At 41.2% G+C, this 26,027-nt stretch overlaps 2 protein-coding genes across 6 annotated transcripts in view; one reads left to right on the top strand and one right to left on the bottom strand.

Moving 5' to 3' along the window:
- LOC118365099 (zinc finger protein ZFP2-like) overlaps window positions 1-26,027 on the top strand; it is a 323,918-nt gene that overhangs the window by 69,331 nt on the left and 228,560 nt on the right. Inside the window, exons 1-2 of one of the 4 annotated variants that reach the window (XM_052490217.1) lie at window positions 15,416-15,962; window positions 22,000-24,447. The exons of 1 other annotated variant lie outside the window; for it this stretch is intronic. In XM_052490217.1, the coding sequence (XP_052346177.1) occupies window positions 15,641-15,962; window positions 22,000-23,210 (1,533 nt within the window). In that variant the 5' untranslated portion in view covers window positions 15,416-15,640 and the 3' untranslated portion in view covers window positions 23,211-24,447. Of the gene's footprint in view, window positions 1-15,415; window positions 15,963-18,914; window positions 21,056-21,999; window positions 24,448-26,027 lie in introns of those variants that run through there. 2 more of the 4 variants (XM_052490220.1, XM_052490218.1) reach the window with 2 other exon arrangements.
- The window catches only part of LOC118365129 (zinc finger protein 501-like), a 309,516-nt gene that overhangs the window by 205,885 nt on the left and 77,604 nt on the right, over window positions 1-26,027 (bottom strand). The gene's annotated exons all lie outside the window — the stretch shown is intronic.

Here is a 26,027-nt window from a genome sequence, read left to right as displayed (position 1 = left end):
TGCATGATAGTGCAAACCTTGGTTTCAAACGATCCCCTACAGAGAGAAAGGGCCTTGAGTGCAGATGCCTGGGCATTGTTGAACACACACCCCTTTTTTATTTAAACACACACCTCCTGGCTCGGCACACGCACACCCACGCTGGCACCCTGCTTTTCCATGTCTTTTTCTCCTGGGTCATGCTTGGTGATGATGTAAAATACATTTTCCTATCGTTAAAGGGTGAGATACTGTTTTAAATTCCTGTTATTCAATTCCAAAATATTTAGTACAAACTTTTTAAAGACATGTTAGAATTAATTACCCAATTTTACTACGCAATATTTAAACATGTACGAGTAATTTATGTGAAACCATTGGCGGCCTACAGTTGTACATCATTACAAACTTTAATAACCTGTAATGTTTATAACATACCATTGTAGAAAAGACTATCAAATAATACATTGTTTTTTTAAGAAATTGCATTTCTCCACGACAGACAGTGAGAGACAGTGAGAGAACGAGATATCCCCTTTCGTTAAAGGGTGAGATACAATTTTAAAACCATTGATTTAATTCCAAAATATTTAGTACATACATTTTAACACGCATTATAATTAAACCTTTTTACTATTCCTTTCTTACAGGTATATGTCCTGGTTAGCCCTGACCATTATCCGTTTCCAATTCACCATCGCCAAGACACTTGCACGCTCCATCAAAGCTCCGTACGTTTTCACTCCAGGGAAAGATCTGCCTTCTGGCCTGTGAGTCCTGTGTTTGTCTCAACGATAACCACGGCCATCGCCGTAATTGTTCACGATTTTGGAAAAGACTGTCCAGCTTATTCATAAGTGTTATGAAGATATTATAATCACGCCATTTAAAACTGAAAACAGGCATAAAAAAAAGTTTACATCCTTGCATGTTTGGAAAATGCATATGAACTGAAAGATTTCGTCGCATTTCCACTATCAAATTGTTCACATGCTAAAATTGTCACTGAAGTCAGAGGTATACGCCATTGAAGTGATTCTTATGGCCTTCAGATCACTGCGTCCGCAGACCAGTTCCTCCAGGGTTTATCCGGGCAGAGTTGTACCGCTCAGGGCCTGTTCAATCTTAAGCCATTCTCTCATCTGTAGCGCAGGAGAAACTCCCGGTTTTTGCCTGATAAAGGGGTTTGTGGCCGCTGTCTGTGAATATCTTAACCGTAGATTCCTCAGGTTGGAATATGTAAGACATATGTCCCTCACTCGTACCCAAAACTCCTTTAAAACATTCTGGGGTCTCACACAAAACATCCTCCAGGCTTTTGTCATTGGGTTCATGACATGAGCCACATAGCACCCCGAGAATTGGCCTAGGAGACATATTTTTCTGTTTAATATTCTGGGTTTTATTTTTAAATTCTTGTTTACTGTTCTGGGGCTGCATGTCTTGTTCTGGGCTTTATTTATAATGCGTCTGCCACACACAATACCCCGGACATTCCTGCTTCATAGACAACAGCCCTAAGGTCAATAAAACAGGGAGGTGGGGGGGGGCATACTCTTTGAAATGTTCAAACACATCCCCCAGTTCAAAGAGGTCCCTAGACATCAATCATCAACTTCAAAGGAATCGATACAATATATGCATAAATTAGCACACCCTCTAACCAGGATGCTCATATATGGGCATAAGCACGTGATCAGTTCCCGCCAGGATGCCCAAATATGGGTCATAAATCAAATGTTTGACGCGTGCCGTCTACTTTATTCTCTCCCCTGGGATCTAACATTACTCTGAGACTAGTTATCCTGGGATCTTACATTACTCTGAGACTAGTTATCCTGGGATCTTACATTACTCTTAGACTAGTTATAAAATGAATCACTAACCTTTGATCATCTCCATCAGATGACACTCATAGGACATCATGTTACACAATGCATTTATGTTTTGTTCGATAATATGCATATTTATATCCACAAATCTCGGTTTACATTGGCGCCATGTTCAGAAATGCCTCCAAAATATCCAGAGTAATTACAGAGAGCTACGTCAAATAACAGAAATACTCATCATAAACTTTGACGAAAGATCCATGTTTTACATATAATTAAAAGATACACTTGTTCTTAATGCAACCGCTGTGTCAATTTTTTTTTAAACTTATGAAAAAAGCATACAATCATCTGAGACACGGTCAGAAATACACATTTCTTCGCCATGTTGGAGTCAACAGAAATACGAAATGACATCATAAATATTCCCTTACCTTTGATGATCTTTCATCAGAATGCAGGGCCAGAATTCCTAGTTCTGCAATAAATCGTTGTTTTGTTCGATAATGTCCAATTATCTACTTTTTCTAGCACATTTAGCTCACATGCCCAAAAGCTTGCGCCAGTCCAGACGAACTCGGACGAAAACTTAAAAAAGTTATATTCCAGGTGGAATAAACTGGTCAAACTAAGTAGAGAATCAAACTAAGTAGAGAATCAATCTTCAGGATGTTATTATCATATATATCCAATAACATTCCAACCGGAGCATTCATTTTTGTCTACAGAGTAATGGAATGGCCATATCAAGAGTAATGCACGTAACCAGGAACTGGCATTCTGCCAGACCACTGACTAATTTCCCTCCCATCCGGTCCCACATCACACTAGAGGCTTCATTCCACGTTCTACTGACGGTTGACATCTAGTGGAAGGCGTAGGAAGTGCGAACAGATCCATGTCTTACTGGGATGTGAATAGGCGATGAAAATCAACCAGCCCCAGAATTTCCAATTCCTGTTTGGAAATGTGCCTGCCCTATGAGTTCTGTTTTTCTCACAGACATCATTCACAACGTTTTAGTAACTTAGGAGTGTTTTCCATCCAATACTACTAATAATATGCATATATTAGCATCTGGGACAGAGTAGGAGGCAGTTCACTATGGGCATGCAATTCATCCAAAGTGAAAATGCTGCCCACTATCCCTAAAAGGTTAACAAGTCCAATACAACAAATGAAAGATGAACATCTTGTTAATCTACCCGTCGTGTCCGATTTAAAAAATTAAAAAATGCTTTACAGCGGACGCACAACATATTAGGTCATAGCCAAGTCAAAAAAACACAGCCATTTTTCCAGCCAAATATAGGAGTCACAAAAAGCAGAAATATAGATCAAATTAATCACTAACCTTTGATGATCTTCATCAGATGACACTCATAGAACATCATGTTACACAATACATCTATGTTTTGTTCGATAATGTGCATATTTATATAAAATATACAACTGTTATTCACATAATTAAAGACTGACTTCTCCATAATGAAACCGCTGTGTCAGATTTTTAAAAAAGAATGATGCTCAGAACCCAAAACAGCCAGAGGAATATCTGCCATTTTGGAGTCAACAGACTAGTTAACATTCACTTACCTTTGATGATCTTCATCAGAAGGCACTCCCAGGAATTCCAGTTCAACAATAAATGACTGATCTGTTCCATAAATTTCCATAAAGTCCATAATTTATGTCCCAATAGCCACTTGTTGTTAGCGTGTTCAGCCCAGTAATCCATCTTCATGAGGCGCAGGCACTTCGTCCAGACAAAAACTCGAGAAGTTCCGTTACATCGTTTGACATGTTTCTAAAGGACTGTATGGAATCAATCTTTAGGATATTTTTAATTAACATAAAACATCAATAATGTTCCAACCGGAGAATTCCTTTGTCTGAAGAAAAGCACTGGAACGAGAGGTAAATCCGTCAGGAGCACGCGTCATGAGACCAAGGCACTCTGTCAGATCACTGACTCAAAGAGGTCTCATGAGCCCCTCCTTTATAGTAGAAGCCTCATTCAAGTTTCTGAAGACGATTGACATCTAGTGGAAGCCTTAGAAAGTGCAACTTTATCCATATCTCAATGTGTATTCGGTAAGCCAAGATTTAAAAAACTACAAACCTCAGATGTCCCACTTCCTGGTTGGATTTTTCTTAGGTTTTTGCCTGCCATGTGAGTTCTGTTATACTCAGACATCATTCAAACAGTTTTAGAAACTTCAGAGTGGTTTCTTGTCCAATACTAATAATAATATGCATATATTAGCATCTGGGACAGAGTAGGAGGCAGTTCACTCTGGGCACGCTATTCATCCAAAAGTGAAAATTCTGCCCCCTATCCCAAAAAGGTTAACAAACCTCCAAACGAGCTTCAATGCCATACAACACTCCTTCAGTGGCCTCCAACTGCTCTTAAACGCTAGTAAAACTAAATGTATGCTCTTCAACCGATCGCTGCCCGTACCCTCCCATCCAGCATCACTACTCTGGACGGTTCTGACTTAGAATATGTGGACAACTATAAATACCTAGGTGTCTTGCTAGACTGTAAACTCTCCTTCCAGACTAAATTGGCTTCCTATTTTGCAGCAAAGCCTCCTCCATTCACTCTGCCGAACATACCCTCGTAAAACTGACTATCCTACCGATCCTTGACTTCAGTGACGTCATTTTCAAAAAAGCCTCCAACACTCTACACAGCAAAAAGGATGCAGTCTATCACAGTGCCATCCGTTTTGTCACCAAAGTTTCATATACCACTGCTCTCGTCGGCTGGCCCTCGCTACATATTAATCTCCAAGCCCACTGGCTCCAGGTCATCAAAAAGTCCTTAACTCAGCTCACTGGTCACCATAGCAACACCCACCCATAGCATGTGCTCTAGGAAGTATATCTCACTGGTCATCCCCAAAGCCAACACCGACTTTGGCCGCCTTTCCTTCCACTTCTCTGCTGCCAATGACTGGAACGAATTGTAAAAATCACTGAAGCTGGAGACTCTCCCTCACTATCTTTAAGCATCAGCTGTCTGAGCAGTTTACCGATCGCTGCAGCTGAACACAGCCCAACTGTAAATAGCCCATCCAACTGCCTGCCTCATCCCCATGTTTTTATTTACTTTTTTTGCTCTTTTGCACAAGTATTTCTACTTGCACATCATCATCTGCACATCCATCATTCCAGTGTTAATTTTAAATTACTTCGCTACTATGGCCTATTTATTGCCTTACCTCCTTACTCCATTTGCACACACTGTATATAGACTTTCTATTGTGTTATTGACTGTACGTTTGTTTATCCCAAGTGTATGTAACTCTGTTGTTTTTTTTGTCGCACTGCTTTATCTTGGCCAGGTCGCAGTTGTAAATGAGAACTTGTTCTCGACTGACCTACCTGGTTAAATAAAGGTGAAATACAAAAATAAATCTTAACTTTATTAGCAACACCCAAATATATTCTGTCATTAGCGCGGTTCTTCAATAATTTACACATAATTCTTAATACTGTAGCAAACATAATATTAAGTAGGACATTCAAACGAGCCTTACAATTATAATCCAAAGTAGTGTGAAATGTACTCATATACTCATAAGCAACCTGGAAATGGAGGTTACTCCCCTGAGTTTTCCCCCATTCACATTCAGAATACATTGTGAAAAACTAAAATCTTTGCTCACCATTTTTGCTCCAGGCAGATATACTACATCCATAACTATCAGTTTCCTCATTAGCAGGGAGGTGTTTCTGCAATCCTATTGTGTGCGCATCCGCATCACCCCCGTGCCACAATTTTATTAAACACAGAAAAGGGCCTTTATTGGAGACCAAAAGTCGTCTGGCACACTGCTTAAAGTTTCAACAAAATGAATAACTTATTTCTAGTCTACAATCATCAATGTTACTACTAATGTGAAAACAAGGCAAATTTGACTATTCTTGCTCATTTTAAAGACAATTGTCAAATAATTGGAACATTCATTACAGATATCAATTGTTGTACAACATCATGGCTACTCTGTTGGCCTCACCTTTCTTTTCCAGTGGTTTTCCTCTGTTTTGGGCCTTTTAATTATCTGACTTTGTTGTTCACACAGGAGAGACACGGGACTATCGTGGATCCTCTGGGGAGCCTCAACAACCTCATGATGCTGACGAGGCAGAGAAGAGTCTCTCCAGATCAAAACACCTCAAGGAACACCTGCAGAGATCCACAGGGAAGAGAACTCGCTGCTGCTCTGACTGTGGGAAGAGATTCACCTCATCAGGCATTAAAATTTACATTTACATTACATTTAAGTCATTTAGCAGACGCTCTTATCCAGAGCGACTTACAAATTGGTGCATTCACCTTATGACATCCAGTGGAACAGCCACTTTACAATAGTGCATCTAAATATTTTAAAGGGGGGGGGGGGTGAGAAGGATTACTTTATCCTATCCTAGGTATTCCTTAAAGAGGTGGGGTTTCAGGGAACACACACAGGAGAGAAGCCTTATAGCTGTGGTCGATGTGGGAGGAGTTTTACTTCATCTGGCGGTCTGACAGTACACCAGAGAAAACACACAGGAGAGAGACCTTATAGCTGTGGTCAATGTGGGAGGAGATTTACTACATTAGTGTTTTGACAGTACACCAGAGAAGACACACAGGAGAGAAATCTTATAGCTGTGATAAATGTGGGAGGAGTTTTGTTCAAGCTAGCAATCTGATTCGACACCAGAGAACACATACAGGAGAGAAGCCTTATATCTGTGATCAATGTGGGAAGAGTTTTCCAACATATAGCCAGATGACTTCACACCAGAGAACACACACAGGAGAGAAACCTCATAGCTGTGATCAATATGACAAGAGATACTCTGATAAAAGATCTCTGATCAAACATCAGAAAATACATACATGAAGAAGTTGTTTCATGATATCAATGAAATAATGTCACAATGTAGAATGTTTTAACATTGTAGTAGGAGTATTTTATAATAATGGTGTTCCAAAAAAGATCCAGTCACCAGGACCACAAATTCAAATTCCATCTAGACACTGTTGCCCTAGAGCACAAAAAAAACTATACATACCTTGGCCTAAACATCAGCGCCACAGGTAACTTCCACAAAGCTGTGAACGATCTGAGAGACAAGGCAAGAAGGGCATTCTATGCCATCAAAAGAAACATAAATTTCAACATACCAATTAGGATTTGGCTAAAAATACTTGAATCAGTCATAGAGCCCATTGCCCTTTATGGTTGTGAGGTCTGGGGTCCGCTCACCAACCAAGACTTCACAAAATGGGACAAACACCAAATTGAGACTCTGCACGCAGAATTCTGCAAAAATATCCTCAGTGTACAACGTAAAACACCAAATAATGCATGCAGAGCAGAATTAGGCCGATACCCACTAATTATCAAAATCCAGAAAAGAGCCATTAAATTCTACAACCACCTAAAAGGAAACGATTCACAAACCTTCCATAACAATGCCATCACCTACAGAGAGATGAACCTGGAGAAGAGTCCCGTAAGCAAGCTGGTCCTGGGGCTCTGTTCACAAACACAAACACACCCTACAGAGCCCCAGGACAACAGCACAATTAGACCCAACCAAATCACGAGAAAACAAAAAGATAATTACTTAACACATTGGAAAGAATTAACAAAAAAACAGAGCAAACTAGAATGCTATTTGGCCCTACACAGAGAGTACACAGCGGCAGAATACCTGACCACTGTGACTGACCCAAAATTAAGGAAAGCTTTGACTATGTACAGACTCAGTGAGCATAGCCTTGCTATTGAGAAAGGCCGCCGTAGGCAGACATGGCTCTCAAGAGAAGACAGGCTATGTGCTCACTGCCCACAAAATGAGGTGGAAACTGAGCTGCACTTCCTAACCTCCTGCCCAATGTATGACCATATTAGAGATACATATTTCCCCCAGATCACACAGATCCACAAAGAATTCGAAAACAAATCCAATTTTGAAAAACTCCCATATCTACTGGGTGAAATTCCACAGTGTGCCATCACAGCAGCAAGATTTGTGACCTGTTGCCACGAGAAAAGGGCAACCAGTGAAGAACAAACACCATTGTAAATACAACCCATATTTATGCTTATTTATTTTATCTTGTTACATTTACATTTAAGTCATTTAGCAGACGCTCTTATCCAGAGCGACTTACAAATTGGTGCATTCACCTTATGACATCCAGTGGAACAGCCACTTTACAATAGTGCATCTAAATCTTTTAAGGGGGGGGGGGTGAGAAGGATTACTTTATCCTATCCTAGGTATTCCTTAAAGAGGTGGGGTTTCAGGTGTCTCCGGAAGGTGGTGATTGACTCCGCTGTCCTGGCGTCGTGAGGGAGTTTGTTCCACCATTGGGGGGCCAGAGCAGCGAACAGTTTTGACTGGGCTGAGCGGGAACTGTACTTCCTCAGTGGTAGGGAGGCGAGCAGGCCAGAGGTGGATGAACGCAGTGCCCTTGTTTGGGTGTAGGGCCTGATCAGAGCCTGGAGGTACTGAGGTGCCGTTCCCCTCACAGCTCCGTAGGCAAGCACTTCACAATCTTGTGTCCTTTAACTATTTGTACATATATATATATATATATATATATATATATATATATATATATATATATATATATATATATATATATATATATATATATATATATATATATATATATATATAATATGACATTTACATCATTTACATTTAAGTCATTTAGCAGACGCTCTTATCCAGAGCGACTTACAAATTGGTGCATTCACCTTATGACATCCAGTGGAACAGCCACTTTACAATAGTGCATCTAAATCTTTTAAGGGGGGTGAGAAGGATTACTTTATCCTATCCTAGGTATTCCTTAAAGAGGTGGGGTTTCAGGTGTCTCCGGAAGGTGGTGATTGACTCCGCTGTCCTGGCGTCGTGAGGGAGTGTGTTCCACCATTGGGGAGCCAGAGCAGCGAACAGTTTTGACTGGGCTGAGCGGGAACTGTACTTCCTCAGTGGTAGGGAGGCGAGCAGGCCAGAGGTGGATGAACGCAGTGCCCTTGTTTGGGTGTAGGGCCTGATCAGAGCTTGGAGGTACTGAGGTGCCGTTCCCCTCACAGCTCCGTAGGCAAGCACCATGGTCTTGTAGCGGATGCGAGCTTCAACTGGAAGCCAGTGGAGAGAGCGGAGGAGCGGGGTGACGTGAGAGAACTTGGGAAGGTTGAACACCAGACGGGCTGCGGCGTTCTGGATGAGTTGTAGGGGTTTAATGGCACAGGCAGGGAGCCCAGCCAACAGCGAGTTGCAGTAATCCAGACGGGAGATGCCTGGATTAGGACCTGCGCCGCTTCCTGTGTGAGGCAGGGTCGTACTCTGCGGATGTTGTAGAGCATGAACCTACAGGAACGGGCCACCGCCTTGATGTTAGTTGAGAACGACAGGGTGTTGTCCAGGATCACGCCAAGGTTCTTAGCGCTCTGGGAGGAGGACACAATGGAGTTGTCAACCGTGATGGCGAGATCATGGAACGGGCAGTCCTTCCCCGGGAGTAAAACAAACATACAGTCAATAATACAGTATAAACAAGTCTATATACGATGTGAGCAAATGAGGTGAGATAAGGGAGGTATAAAGGCAAAAAAAGGCCATGGTGGCAAAGTAAATACAATACAGCAAGTAAAACACTGGAATGGTAGATTTGCAATGGAAGAATGTGCAAAGTAGAAATAAAAATAATGGGGTGCAAAGGAGCAAAATAAATAAATACAATACAGTAGGGAAAGAGGTAGTTGTTTGGGCTAAATTATAGGTGGGCTATGTACAGGTGCAGTAATCTGTGAGCTGCTCTGACAGTTGGTGCTTAAAGCTAGTGAGGGAGATAAGTGTTTCCAGTTTCAGAGATTTTTGTAGTTCGTTCCAGTCATTGGCAGCAGAGAACTGGAAGGAGAGGCGGCCAAAGAAAGAATTGGTTTTGGGGGTGACTCGAGAGATATACCTGCTGGAGCGTGTGCTACAGGTGGGAGATTCTATGGTGACCAGCGAGCTGAGATAAGGGGGGACTTTACCTAGCAGGGTCTTGTAGATGACATGGAGCCAGTGGGTTTGGCGACGAGTATGAAGCGAGGGCCAGCCAACGAGAGCGTACAGGTCGCAATGGTGGGTAGTATATGGGGCTTTGGTGACAAAACGGATTGCACTGTGATAGACTGCATCCAATTGGTTGAGTAGGGTATTGGAGGCTATTTTGTAAATGACATCGCCAAAGTCGAGGATTGGTAGGATGGTCAGTTTTACAAGAGTATGTTTGGCAGCATGAGTGAAGAATGCTTTGTTGCGAAATAGGAAGCCAATTCTAGATTTAACTTTGGATTGGAGATGTTTAATATGGGTCTGGAAGGAGAGTTTACAGTCTAACCAGACACCTAAGTATTTGTAGTTGTCCACATATTCTAAGTCAGAGCCGTCCGGAGTAGTGATGTTGGACAGGTGGACAGGTGCAGGTAGCGATCGGTGGAAGAGCATGCATTTAGTTTTACTTGTATTTAAGAGCAGTTGGAGGCCACGGAAGGAGAGTTGTATGACATTGAAGCTTGCCTGGAGGGTTGTTAACACAGTGTCCAAAGAAGGGCCAGAAGTATACAGAATGGTGTCGTCTGCCTAGAGGTGGATCAGAGACTCAACAGCAGCAAGAGCGACCTCATTGGTGTATACAGAGAAGAGAGTCGGTCCAAGAATTGAACCCTGTGGCACCCCCATAGAGACTGCCAGAGGTCCGGACAGCAGACCCTCCGATTTGACACACTGAACTCTATCAGAGAAGTAATTGGTGAACCAGGCGAGGCAATCATTTGAGAAACCAAGGCTGTCGAATCTGCCGATGAGGATGTGGTGATTGACAGAGTCGAAAGCCTTAGCCAGATCAATGAATACGGCTGCACAGTAATGTTTCTTATCGATGGCGGTTAAGATATCGTTTAGGACCTTGAGGGTGGGTGAGGTGCACCCATGACCGGCTCTGAAACCAGATTGCATAGCAGAGAAGGTATGGTGAGATTCGAAATGGTCGGTAATCTGTTTGTTGAATTGGCTTTCGAAGACCTTAGAAAGGCATGGTAGGATAGATATAGGTCTGTAGCAGTTTGGGTCAAGAGTGTCCCCCCCTTTGAAGAGGGGGATGACCGCAGCTGCTTTCCAATCTTTGGGAATCTCAGACGACACGAAAGAGAGGTTGAACAGGCTAGTAATAGGGGTGGCAACAATTTCGCCAGATAATTTTAGAAAGAAAGGGTCCAGATTGTCTAGCCCGGCTGATTTGTAGGGGTCCAGATTTTGCAGCTCTTTCAGAACATCAGCTGAACGGATTTGGGATAAGAAGAAATGGGGAAGGCTTGGGCGAGTTGCTGTGGGGGGTACAGTGCTGTTGGCCGGGACAGGAGTAGCCAGGTGGAAAGCATGGCCAGCCATAGACAAATGCTTATTGAAATTCTCAATAGTAATAGTATAGAATAGAATAGAATAGAATAGAAGTTCAATAGTAATATCCTCTAAAACGCTCTGGTGATGAACTTTGCTGCCCTGTTTCCAGTTGTCCACATGGCTGGGAGAACCTATTCAAGTAAGTAAGTAAATAGATTTTGGAAATGAAAAAAAAGTAGTATTATCTAACTAGCAACAGTCCCTGCTAACTATAATAATAATACTCAAATGAGCTGCTAAATGAGCTAGCTAGACAACTTCACATTCTGTGTAGATAGATAACTAAGTGAATTAAATATCACCAGCTACCGAACTTCATATTATCTAGCTATCTATTTATCACTGTAAAAAACAAACTCCAAATGCATTTGTAGGTAGCTCGCTAACAGCCATGGAGGAGGGTGAAAGGATAGCAGCCCCAACTGACAGTGAGAGAGGAGGCTATTCAGGATAGGGAAGGTACTTTTGTGTTGCTCCTGTCCCTAGAAGTGAGGACGGAGATAATAGTAACATAATATTCAGTGTGAGTTCATTTGACTATAATGAAGTCTGTTTCTTGTGAGGTTTTCTGTCCTCAGATAAAGAGCGCTATGAAAGCCAGTCTACATATGAAGAGGTCGCAATGCAGAGCAGTGGTTCACAGTTCTGGGGACTCAAAGAGACACATTGTTGTTTTTTCCTCAGCACTGCACAGCTGATTCAAATGATCAACTCATCATCAAGCTTCAAGTGGTATTTATGTATTCATTTGTGATGCCATCCTTGATATGATCCTGTCATTGTCACATGCTACACATGTACATATGTGTGCCCATGCATCTATCAATCCAATGTTATCATAATTTGTTATCAGGGATATTATACTTTAGTAATCCACAATGACCTGGTGATGTAACAATCTAATAATAACACATGCTCTCTTCTAGCCTCCTGTGTGGTGCAGTGGTTAAGGGTGCTGTACTGCAGCGCCAGCTGTGCCATCAGAGACTAAGGGTTCGCGCCCAGGCTCTGTCGTAACCGACCGGGAGGTCCCTTTCTGTATTTTACACCTCTTTCTTCCTCTGTTTTTATAATTCACAACAGATGTGCATTGAAGTACAGATTAAACAGATTACACTTGTGTTTATAACAATTGGGTAATGGGCTTTTCAATAAAGCGTTTCACATTCTTTACTGGTTGAAATGAAGTGTAATGTTTATCAGATCAATGCAGATGAAGGGCATTAAGATATGAGATGAACTGGTGTTAGAGTATTTACATGATGCATAGGAAGTGTCGTGTACTGTTTTTTTAACATTATATTTCTGTATATATGAAGTAACTAGTTGAATCCTGTTTATAGTCTATTAGTTACGATATGTAACCATTGATGTCCCAGGACCAAGGTTGGTAAACACTGTTGAAGTGCATAATTGTAATACATACATGCAGACACAGCGTCATTCAAAGACTGGAATTTGATACTCCTGGTATTGGATATGACTGAAAAATAATCTCAAAGACATTCATACCTAAATTGCACCTTTATTTGCCAAGGTAGAGTACATGATCGGTGAATATATTAAATGTACAGGCTACAATGTGGGGATCTCATGCATGGTAATAACTACATGTACAGTGCCTTGCGAAAGTATTCGGCCCCCTTGAACTTTGCGACCTTTTGCCACATTTCAGGCTTCAAACATAAAGATATAAAACTGTATTTTTTTGTGAAGAATCAACAACAAGTGGGACACAATCATGAAGTGGAACGACATTTATTGGATATTTCAAACTTTTTTAACAAATCAAAAACTGAAAAATTGGGCGTGCAAAATTATTCAGCCCCTTTACTTTCAGTGCAGCAAACTCTCTCCAGTTCAGTGAGGATCTCTGAATGAACCAATGTTGACCTAAATGACTAATGATGATAAATACAATCCACCTGTGTGTAATCAAGTCTCCGTATAAATGCACCTGCACTGTGATAGTCTCAGAGGTCCGTTAAAAGCGCAGAGAGCATCATGAAGAACAAGGAACACACCAGGCAGGTCCGAGATACTGTTGTGAAGAAGTTTAAAGCCGGATTTGGATACAAAAAGATTTCCCAAGCTTTAAACATCCCAAGGAGCACTGTGCAAGCGATAATATTGAAATGGAAGGAGTATCAGACCACTGCAAATCTACCAAGACCTGGCCGTCCCTCTAAACTTTCAGCTCATACAAGGAGAAGACTGATCAGAGATGCAGCCAAGAGGCCCATGATCACTCTGGATGAACTGCAGAGATCTACAGCTGAGGTGGGAGACTCTGTCCATAGGACAACAATCAGTCGTATATTGCACAAATCTGGCCTTTATGGAAGAGTGGCAAGAAGAAAGCCATTTCTTAAAGATATCCATAAAAAAGTGTTGTTTAAAGTTTGCCACAATCCACCTGGGAGACACACCAAACATGTGGAAGAAGGTGCTCTGGTCAGATGAAACCAAAATTGAACTTTTTGGCAACAATGCAAAACGTTATGTTTGGCGTAAAAGCAACACAGCACATCACCCTGAACACACCATCCCCACTGTCAAACATGGTGGTGGCAGCATCATGGTTTGGGCCTGCTTTTCTTCAGCAGGGACAGGGAAGATGGTTAAAATTGATGGGAAGATGGATGGAGCCAAATACAGGACCATTCTGGAAGAAAACCTGATGGAGTCTGCAAAAGACCTGAGACTGGGACTGAGATTTGTCTTCCAACAAGACAATGATCCAAAACATAAAGCAAAATCTACAATGGAATGGTTCAAAAATAAACATATCCAGGTGTTAGAATGGCCAAGTCAAAGTCCAGACCTGAATCCAATCGAGAATCTGTGGAAAGAACTGAAAACTGCTGTTCACAAATGCTCTCCATCCAACCTCACTGAGCTCGAGCTGTTTTGCAAGGAGGAATGGGAAAAAATGTCAGTCTCTCGATGTGCAAAACTGATAGAGACATACCCCAAGCGACTTACAGCTGTAATCGCAGCAAAAGGTGGTGCGACAAAGTATTAACTTAAGGGGGCTGAATAATTTTGCACGCCCAATTTTTCAGTGTTTGATTTGTTAAAAAAGTTTGAAATATCCAATAAATGTCGTTCCACTTTATGATTGTGTCCCACTTGTTGTTGATTTTTCACAAAAAAATACAGTTTTATATCTTTATGTTTGAAGCCTGAAATGTTGCAAAAGGTCGCAAAGTTCAAGGGGGCCGAATACTTTCGCAAGGCACTGTATATACGGATTTCCTCATTGGCACAACATGATATTATATTCTACTCAATCCATAGGCTTCATTAATGTCATTCGGGCTGTTTTGACGTTGATACAACTGGCTATGATAGCTAGGTTATGAACTAATATGTATACCAAACGTTTGGGTCCATACACAGATTGGCTAGATAGCTAGCTACACATCCATGGGCATACAGGAATTTTAATCATCCACTGCACAATAAACAAGAACATGGCTAGCTAGCTACGTTATTTAATCTATCTGCATGGCAAATATCCGCAAGGCAAGCTTACACAGTTGTACATTCAATTTGCAGTAAATTCTTCAGCTAGATTCTATACATCCACTGTTTCACAAAACGACAGCCTGGTTTGCTGGTTGCTTCATGAGTCCCTAAAACAACCAGAATTACAATTTCATACTCATGTCACAACACCCATAAAGGTAGCCCAGTTAGCTGGCTAATGTCAACTAGCTGGCTAAATCACGATTTTCGTAAATTAACATTATGATTTAAAAAATGCAAAATCGTTTACTAAATCATTAACTAACATTCCTGTCAACTGTACATGGTTTTTGCATGATTCGTTATGAAGTTATAATCCCTCACATTTGCTTCCATCCTAGTATTTCTGTCCGCTATCTTTGCTCATGAAATTCTAACAGTCACGAGTGCAGCAGCAGCCTCCCCAAGCCTCTCCAAAAAATATATTGACTGATATTTATTTATTTAGTGGGGGCCTAATGAATATTTTAGTTCTAGTGGCGTTTGAAAATAAAATAAACATTTTACTCAACTGCGTTACCCACTCCAGTCAGCAGATGGCGGTCTGGGAATATAAGGTTATGCTGTTATTGTGACGTATAATATAGTGGACGGAACGCTTCTTTCAACAGCAGCAACAGTTAGTCAGACACCTCGGTAGCTTGCTAGACAAAATAGACGAACCGATAAAGCTCTTTATACGCTTTATTATATATTAGCCACTGTGTTTTAAACCCACTATTGTCGTCTAGTTAGTTATCCGATTTATTTTCATATTTACGGTGTTGTTATTAGTCAGTTAGCCGACTGGTTTAGTTAGCATTAGCTAGCTAATATCTCCGACCATGAGTTCACTAAGTTACTCTTTTCCTGCTAAAGAAGGGGAGGTCTGCTGGACGGAGAAAGAAGCTCCCGTGAAAGAGGAGGACGAAGAGGTGGATATCTCAGTAAAACAAGAAGGAGAGGAGGAGGCCGTTACTGTGAAAGAAGAGGAAGACGCGTTCAGAGTGAAAGAGGAGGAGGATGCAGTTTATGGAGTGAAAGAGGAGGAGGAAACTGGATATCTGGGCCCGGTTTCTCAAACGCATCTTAATAAGGCATCCAGTGGTTCTAACGATGAATTTAGCCATAAGATGGTTTTGAGAAACCGTTCCCTGATTAACACTAGTAAGTACTGTCTTAAATACAGAGGCACAAACTCTGCAGTTGTTGATATGATGTTTGGTGTTAAAGCGGAAATCTGCAATTGCTACATCCATATTGTGACTTTTTAAATTATTTATAGCCATTGATTATTGAAGAATGTAAATAAACACTGTATAGCCTCAACATGGTTAAAACGATTATGTTGATGGATGGTCAGTCTCTGCATCCATAGGTCTGTCTATGAATTTGAGAGTAGTTTCATTTCTCCATCCCCATCCATCATTTTATTAGCAAAACAGTGGTGGAATGACATTTGTTATTGTTTGAACTGCAGATTGCTGGTCTGTGTGTTTTTTTTTAGACAGCAACAAAATGGCTGCCCAGAGACTTGGTTTGGTAAACAGCTGAGGGATGGGGGCTGGAGAAATGTACCCCCACTCAAATTCATAGAGAAAGCTATTGTAGCAACGGTAACCCAACACCTGGCGACCTCGTCAAGAAGTTCAGACATCTTGGCTTAACAGTCACTGGACCCAGGTTTGAGTTCAGCTCAAGGCTACCCCCTGAATTCACTACACTATGAATACAAAGACCGGTCATCCATGAGGTCGAAATTATAATTTTAAACAGATTGGCTATATAGTGTATTGTAGAATTCATCCATGATGTCATAATGATAGTTTAACCAGGATTCTAGGATATATAGTATATTCTAGAATTCATCCATGATGTCATAATGATAGTTTAACCAGGATTCTAGGATGTTTTGTATATTCTAGCATTCATCCATGATGTCATAATGATAGTTTAATCAGGTTTTTAGGCTATATACAGTGAGGGAAAAACCTATTTGATCCGCTGCTGATTTTGTACGTTTGCCCACTGACAAAGAAATGATAAGTCTATAATTTTAATGGTAGGTTTAATCCAGAAAAACGCATGTCGAAAATGTTATAAATGTATTTGTATTTTAATGAGGGAAATAAGTATTTGACCCCCTCTTAATCAGGAAGATTTCTGGCTCCCAGGTGTCTTTTATACAGGTAACAAACTGAGATTAGGAGCACACTCTAATCTCAGTTTGTTACCTGTATAGAAGACACCTGTCCACAGAAGCAATCAATCAGATTCCAAACTCTCCACCATGGCCAAGACCAAAGAGCTCTCCAAGGATGTCAGGGACAAGATTGTAGACCTACACAAGTTGGTGCGATTATTCGCAAATGGAAGAAACAAAAGAACTGTCAATCTCCCTCTGCCTGGGGCTCCATGCAAGATCTCACCTCGTGGAGTTGTAACCACGGTCATGAGAACGGTGAAGAATCAGCCCAGAACTACACGTGAGGATCTTGTCAATGATCTCAAGGCAGCTGGGACCATGGTCACCAAGAAGACAATTGGTAACACACTACGCCGTGACGGGCTGACATCCTGCAGCGTCCGCAAGGTCCCCCTGCTCAGGAAAGCACATATTCATGCCCGTCTGAAGTTTTCCAATGAACATCTGAATGATTCAGAGGAGAACTGGGTGAAAGTGTTGTGGTCAGATGAGACCAAAATTGAGCTTTTGGCATCAACTCAACTCGCTGTGTTTGGAGGAGGAGGAATGCTGCCCATGACCCCAATAACACCATCCCCACTGTCAAACATGGAGGTGGAAACATTATGCTTTGGGGGTGTATTTCTGCTAAGGGGACAGGGCAACTTCACCGCGTCAAAGGGACGATGGACGGGGCAATGTACCGTCAAATCTTGGGAGAGAACCTGAAAATGGGTCGTGGATGGGTATTCCAGCATGACAAGGACCCAAAACTCACGGCCAAGGCAACAAAGGAGTGGCTGAAGAAGAAGTGGCCTCCAGTCTCCAGACCTTAATCCCATACCCATATAAAATCTGTGGAGGGAGCTGAAGGTTAGAGTTGCCAAACGTCAGTCTCGAAACCTTCATGACTTGGAGAAGATCTGCAAAGGGGAATGGGACAAAATCCCTCCTGAGATGTGTGCAAACCTGGTGGCCAAGTACAAGAAACTTCTGACCTCTGTGATGGCCAACAAGGGTTTTGCCACCTAGTACAAAGTAATGTTTTGCAAATGGGTCAAATACTTATTTCCCTCATTAAAATGCAAATCAAATTGTGACAGCTGTTGATAAGTCATTGTATAATATTCAGCCAATTTATTTTCATGCCGTTACGTTAAAGGCGAAACATGCCTAGATTCAATTACATTCATGAATTGGTTTGAAACCTTTGTTTTAAAACCTTCTCAAAGTTGGTGCCTTGACGGATTTGTAGAAAATGGTTTGTCATAAAACAATATTTTTTATTTATTTAAATTTAACCTTTATTTAACTAGGCAAGTCAGTTAAGAACAAATTCTTATTTTCAATGACTGCCTACCCCGGACGACGCTGGGCCAATTGTGCGCCGCCCTATGGGACTCCCAATCACGGCCGGTTGTGATCCAGCCTGGATTTTATCCTGGGTGTCTGTAGTGACGCCTCAAGTACTGAGATGCAGTGTCCTCTGCGCCACTCGGGAGCCCCAAAATCATGTTCTAGTGCTGTCCCCAACTAAAATACATCTTGGTCAACCAAGAGTCATCTGTTGTTTCTACCAATCACCCCATGTGTTTTTATCAAATCAAATATACGTACTGAACTTGTCTGATGCTTTAAGCATTCTGTTTGATCAAATAATTAAGACACACAAATGACACTAAGTCATAACTAGAGAGAGCCGCTCGTCAACACGGGGCGGCAGGGTAGCCTAGTGGTTAGAGCATTGGACTAGTAACCGAAATGTTGCAAGTTCAAATCCCCGAGCTTACAAGGTACAAAATCTGTCGTTCTGCCCTTGAACAGGCAGTTAACCCACTTTTCCTAAGCCGTCATTGAAAATAAGAATTTGTTCTTAACTGACTTGCCTAGTAAAATAAAAGGTTTAAATAAATAAAAAAACACAACCTGGCCAGAGGGAGCCGCTCGTCAACACAACCTGGCCAGAGGGAGCCGCTCGTCAACACAACCTGGCCAGAGGGAGCCGCTCGTCAACACAACCTGGCCAGAGGGAGCCGCTCGTCAACACAACCTGGCCAGAGGGAGCCGCTCGTCAACACAACCTGGCCAGAGGGAGCCGCTCGTCAACACAACCTGGCCAGATGGAGCCCCCCCTCCGCTGCTGGACTTCGTAAATTCTGCCGTTCTGCTCCTGAAGTTTGCAGACTAATGGACTACAGATAGACTAATAGACTAGTAATAGACTACACCTGCAACCTTTTCCAGTTGGAGTGCCAATTTATCTGACCATTTCTGCTAATCTGTGTTCCAGTTATGATTTTCATATGCACATTTTTGTGGAACAGTTTCATTTAATTTATAATAGTATCTCAAAATTATTGTCTGTGATTAATCTACATTCTATCTAAATCTTAATGAAAAGTATATACATCTAAAAGTAACTTGTATTGCCATTGCCAACTTTGTAAAAAAAAATAGCCTACATAAAGGCAACAAATAAAAACATTGCATTCTGCAGGTAGAAAATATCCTGATAGAAATAAATATCCAAGAAATCACATTGGCTGCAAATGGCCTGTCTACAACAAACTTGACACATTGTATCAACTATCAACTGGGTCAGGAAACTCAGATAGCAAGCTTGCAACATTGCATAACATTTTATAGGCCCCCAGTTTCCTGCTCCAGTGAGTTATGGACAGACACAACTGTAGGTTATTTGTGCAAATGATAAGAAGTAATCAGGTATTTTATGACATTTCCACTGGATCAGAGCATTACATTTTTCCCTTTTATGCCAAGTGGTTATTGAAAGGGCGAGAGCTGGAAATATTTAACAAAAATACTTTGAGGAACTATTGTCATTTGAAATTGATTTTGATTAGACTTTGTTTACTTGCTGTTTGGAGGTGAAGAATAAATTACTTTAAGAAGCTCCACAACTCATTAGTGGTTCAGCGTTAAGACAATGAGAAATACTATCAGACATCTTCAAATGGACAAATTTATAGGCCTACATTTGTGTGCAGGCCAGATAGATTAATCCTACTTCTATATGGGTAATCAGGTGTGCGTCCTTACTCAACATTGACAGGAGTGTTACAAACAAAAGACAATGAATAAATGGACAAAACTGACACATCTTGTAGGGTCAGGTCTGGATTGTCTGCAGGGGACAGTTTCATTTAGTATCCTTTTGGGTCGGCTGGGGAATGATTTTATTTCCCCATAGTATGTTGTTCCGAAGTTGACTGACTGAAAGGGAGTGTAACTTTGATTATAATTACACTTCCCTGAAGGAGGGAAACGAGGAACAACACCTGTTTGTTCACGGCCTTTCTTGGGTCGGTGAAGATCGGTAATTAAATTTAAGGAATAAATCCAAGCCTCACGCTCATCACCTGTGGAAGGCGGGGCTTCCAGCGAGGCGTGGATTTGATACTATGTTGTACCTAGTTTCCCTCCTTCGGGGAACAGTAGTTATAGTCAATGTTACGCTTGTCATACGATGACCTTCAACTAAAATAATGATCTTGCTGTCGGGACCGTTTTTATGTATTCTGAAATGCACTCGAACTATGTATCATTTAGTGGCTCCTTATGTTACTCTGGGAAAACAGTTTTCATGGGCACAGAAATACTAAATAATTTCAGAGTTTTCTAAATCCAATGGTTTTTAAGAGTCATGTTGTAATCCACGATGGCATAGCATTAAGACCTGTTTGTTTTAAATGTTATGTTTTTTTGTATATATTGCAATATATTTAAATCTTTTTCCGTGTATAAATTAAATATACCTTCCGGTCAACCCACCTCACCCAATGTGATACGGATATGCAATTTTTTTTTGACCTTACAGCTAGAACCTCCATCAAAAGCTAGCCATCAGAAGCTAACCAGCTAATTAGCTACTAGCTTTATAGTCATTGTTAGCCACTGCTAGCGGCCTTTACCTTTTTAGCTCAGACCAGACGCTTTTAGCCTGGATAATACCTGCCAGTCTGCACCGCGCGATATCAATCGTGAGCATATCGGACTGTTTTTCTCCACTATATCACCGTATTCCTGCCGTAAGCTCTGGACCATTACACCGGATAATCGCCTGCTCAGTGGACCCTATGAACACTCGGCTACATAGCTGATGCCTCCCAGACTCTTCACTAAGAAGACTAGAAGCCACTAAGACGACTAGAAGCCATGTCCCGAAGCTAGCACCAGTTAGCCTCGAGCCAGGTGCATCTCCCGGCTAGCAAACAAAATTACTCCAGCTACAATATCTCTTGCCAATTGGCCTGGACCCTTTGTCGACACGAAGCCCCGCCGATCCATCACGCCTTTGCCGGACGTCGGTGACCCCCTTGTCCCGACTCTATCACGAGTTAGCTTCGAGCCAGGCGCATCTCCTGGCTAGTGTAGTTATGACTACCTAACGGCTTCCCTGGTTCACATATTGCTGTTCACTGGACCCTATGATCACTTGGCTACATAGCTGATACCTACTGGACTGTTCATTAATCACGGTACTCCAGTGTTTTGGTTTAACTGTTGGCCCCAGCCTCAAACTCAGGCCCTGTGTGTCTTTAACTGACCCTCTCTGCCCATTCATTGCCATTGTACCTGTTGTTGTTGTCTTACCCATTGTTGTCTGAGCTAGCTCTCCCAATCAACACCTGTGATTGCTTTATGCCTTGCTTTGTCTCTAATGTCAATTTTTGCTCCAGGCAGATATACTACATACAATTTTAGCAAACACACAAAGGGGCTATATTGGAGACCAAAAATCGCCTGGCACACTGCTTAGAGTTTCAACAACATGAATAACTTATTTCTAGTCTACAATCTTAGATGTTACTACTAATGTGAAAACAAGAAAACATATGACTATTGTTGCTCATTTTAAGACAAATGTCAAATAATTATTACATTCATTACAGACATCAATTGTTGTACAACATCATGGCTACGCTGTTGGCATCACCTTTTACAGTGGATTTCTGCTGTTGTGGGCCTTTAATCATCTGTCTGACTTTGTTCACACAGGAGAGAGACGTGACTATCGTGGATCCTCTGGGGAACCTCAACAACCTCATGATAATGACGAGGCAGAGAAGAGTCTCTCCAGATCAGAACTCCTCAGGAAACACCTGCAGAGACCCACAGGGAAGATAATTCACCGCTCTGACTGTGGGAAGAGATTCACCTCATCAGCAGGCATTAGAATTCAGCAGAGAATCCACACAGTAGAGAAATCTTATTGCTGTGCTCAGTGTGGGAAGAGTTTTAAAACATCTAGCCATCTTATTGTACATCAGAGAATACACACAGGAGAGAAATCTTATAGCTGTGATCAATGTGGGAAGAGTTTTATTCAGCTAAGCAACCTGATACCACACCAGAGAATACACACAGGAGAAAAACGTTATAGCTGTGATCAATGTGGGAAGACTTTTACTCACGTAAGCACCCTGATATCACACCGGAGAATACACACAGGAGTGAAACCGTATAGCTGTGATGAATGTGGGAAGAGTTTTGCTAGGTCGAGCCATCTGACTCTTCACCAGAGAACACACACAGGAGAGAAACCTTATAGCTGTACTCAATGTGGGAAGAGTTTTACTCATTCAACCAGCCTGATATTACACCAGAGAACACACACAGGAGAGAAACCTTATATCTGTGATCAATGTGGGAAGTGTTTTACTCAGCTAAGCAGCCTGACATCACACCAGAGAACACACACAGGAGAGAAACCATATAGCTGTGATGAATGTGGGAAGAGTTTTACTGAGTTGAGCAGTCTGACTGTACACCAGAGAATACACACAGGAGAGAAACCCTTTAGCTGTACTCAATGTGGGAAGTTTTTTTTTACATCTAGCCATCTGAAGATACACCATAGAAGACACACAGGAGATAAATCTTATTGCTGTACTGTATGTGGGAAGAGTTTTGTTCAATCTGGGGGACTGAAGGTACATCAGAGAACACACACAGGAGAGAAACCTTATAGCTGTAATCAATGTGGGAAGAGTTTTGTTCGATCTGGGGAACTGAATATACATCAGAGAACACACACAGGAGAGAAACCTTATAGCTGTAATCAATGTGGGAAGAGTTTTGTTCAATCTAACCAACTGAAGATACACCAGAGAACACACACAGGAGAGAAACCTTATAGCTGTGATAAATGTGACCAGAGATACTCTGATAAAAGATATCTGATTAAACATCAGAAAATACATGCATGAAGGAGTTTTTTTCATGATATCAAACATTGTAGAATGAGTATTTTAATGTCACAATGTAGAATGTTTTAACATTGTCGGGGTATTTGGTTGCTGATTGTCTCAAGGGTGGGCAGTCAAATAGTTTTGTGTTTAGCCAGTGCATCACTATTTATTTTGACTGCAAGTTTTTCCGTATTGGAGATTGAGTTTTGTTTGGGCTCCTTCCAAGGGGACGAGAGTTCTAGAAGCAAGTGGAGTTTTAGGAAGACGAGAGTTCTAGAAGCTAGTGATTTTTAGGATTCTATAGAAAGAAAAAGAAAATATACGATTGTATATTATTATTTAGAAATACATGTTTTTTCTTGTTTTTAATTGTTGACAGCCAGTAGAAACCATATTTATATTAGGAGGAGGTGAAACATTGTAGTTGGATATAATGTGAAATTGAAGTTCTGTTGGTGGTGCAAACATTTCCAACAACTGTTATAGGATATATGTGTTGTCTTAAGGGGGGAAAGTGTTACTGGCTTTGGTTTTTCCATTTATGTTTTGAGGTTGGATTTCAGCACGTCTAGCTTGTTAGTACGTAGGGCGCACTGATTTGTGTCACCTCGTTTATCAGTTATTTTGTTTGCCTCCTCTTGGGCCGATTTAGTGGTTCTCATCTCATGGTGGGTGACTTTTATGTCCCAGTTGTTGTTACTCGTCAGTGGACACTGTGAGAGCAAAATTGCAAGATTATGTTATAATACTTTTATTGCATCAAATGGTTGTTTTATGCAACATAATAGAGGGTTCTTAGAACTATAGTGTCTGTGTGTTCTACCGATGATGGGCCTCTGTGTGTTCTACCGATGACAGTATTTTGGGTGATATAACCTAAAGTGACCGCATTCCAGAGCATGAGTTAATATTTCTGTTGTCTATGGTACCAGGGAGAGATGACCCCAGGGCAAGATCCTGGTCTCAACACAGTTTTTACTGTTTTTACAGTAGATACTGTCTGCTGAGAATTATAACTATCTTTGATAGAAATCTAAACCTTGTGACCCGTTCTATACATCTGTTAGTCGTCATGTAAGTTGAAAGGGGTGTATCTTGGCTGTAAAAGACCTTTGTACTTTTGTATCGTGGCTCTCAATTAATCATCTGGGGGTGATTTGTCCACCAGCCATCATAGTAGTAGTAGAGCACTCAATTGATTCACTTTATGTGTGCATTGTATTGACCTGCTCCCTTATTATTAAGTGAATAAAGATTTACATTAAGAATAACTCATGTGAGAAGTTTGTCTCCTCAATTGATATTAAAGACATTAACAAACACATTTGGCGATGGGGATGTGAATCCTGATTTGGTGACTGCTCCTGACGACCTGGGTAAATGGTGCACGAGGGATCCCTTTAACATGGGAGCTCAGGGAGACCAGACTTGGGGAACGGAGCAGATGAACCCACCTTTGATCTGAGAGAGAGCGAGCTGAGTGGATACCACATCTCCAACCTAGTTTTTTTTTCAAAGAAAAAGGTGAGCAAAACACTTTAAAGTGGAGTTTTTATAAAAGCCTCGTAGACTCTTGTGTGTATTCCTGTGTGAGGGGGGCACCTTGGAGGTGTGATCAGGGCCGAGTCAGGAGGCTCTGGATGAAAATTATAATCTATATATATATAATGTATACTAGTTAAGACAATTTATTATATAGATAGTAAGGTACACCTGTAATTGTTTTAAACCCGTAATTGTTTTAAACCTGGACCCCATTTTAGAAGTATTGAAAGATGTAATTGTATGTACAAATGTGAAAATATTCCTGCAGGTTAAAATATTGTTCAAAAACAACTAATTGATTAGGTATGTTTGGGAATAGCATTGTGTGACTGTGGTATGAGAGTTGCGTGACTGATATGAGAGATGTGTGACTGAGTCTTAATCAGAAGTTTGGATAGTAACATAGAGATCTATAGGTCCTCACAGAGATCTATAGGTCCTCAAGGAGATAGTTATATTGTTCCTCACAGGGATCTATAGTACCTCGTATAAAAATATACTTAATCAGATGATTGACTTGTGGATAATAAGCTTTAATATAACGTTGTCTTGGGGTTCCGTTACTTCACTGCCCATCAGAGTATCATGGAGTGGTATTGAGAGCGGAATAATATTTTAGAAAGCAGCGGAAGGTCTATAGTTCCTTGGAGGCTTGATTTTGCCGTGGTTTCTGGGAGGTTCGAGAACCGTTGAATTCCGGTCATTGTCCGGGAAACAAACATATATATTTTTTGGTTCCGTTTTTTGGGGGGGGGGAGTATGTTTGGAGAGCTGCTTCGTAGCTACGGAGAATCCTTGAAAAAGCAAATGGAATGGTTGTCGTGGGTACCTGAGAATTCCTTACGTTTTATATGGATTCTGTGAAAATATGATGAATTGTATGTGTGTATAATGATTACTAGAGATTTGATAAAGTAATACTGGGAATATAATTAGATACAATTTAAACAACCCATATGTAGACGAACGTAGGTTTTGAGTTGGTATCTTCAATGGATACTTTGATAAAGATGAGGTGAGGCATTATGAGGCATTATTAAACAGTCTACAAAGTCTGGAGGGGGTTGCTATATTTATTAAATAAAGCTTTTTCCATAAAGTTAGAGTGAACCCCACCAAAGAAGTTATTTGAAGAACCTTTTGGGGCTGTTTTTCATTGTCAAGAACCCTACGGTTCTTAGGGGATCTGAGAACAACTCCAGTTGAACCCTTCATTTTTAGAGTTGTAGTCGGCTCTATTTACTCTCAAATTCAAACATGATGATTAGCATCAACGATCAAGTCAGCTGC

Source organism: Oncorhynchus keta, chromosome 32 (genome assembly GCF_023373465.1).
Source record: "Oncorhynchus keta strain PuntledgeMale-10-30-2019 chromosome 32, Oket_V2, whole genome shotgun sequence".
NCBI classification, from domain to species: domain Eukaryota; kingdom Metazoa; phylum Chordata; class Actinopteri; order Salmoniformes; family Salmonidae; genus Oncorhynchus; species Oncorhynchus keta.
Note: the sequence above shows the minus strand (reverse complement) of the source record. Positions and strands in the feature narration are given on the sequence as shown.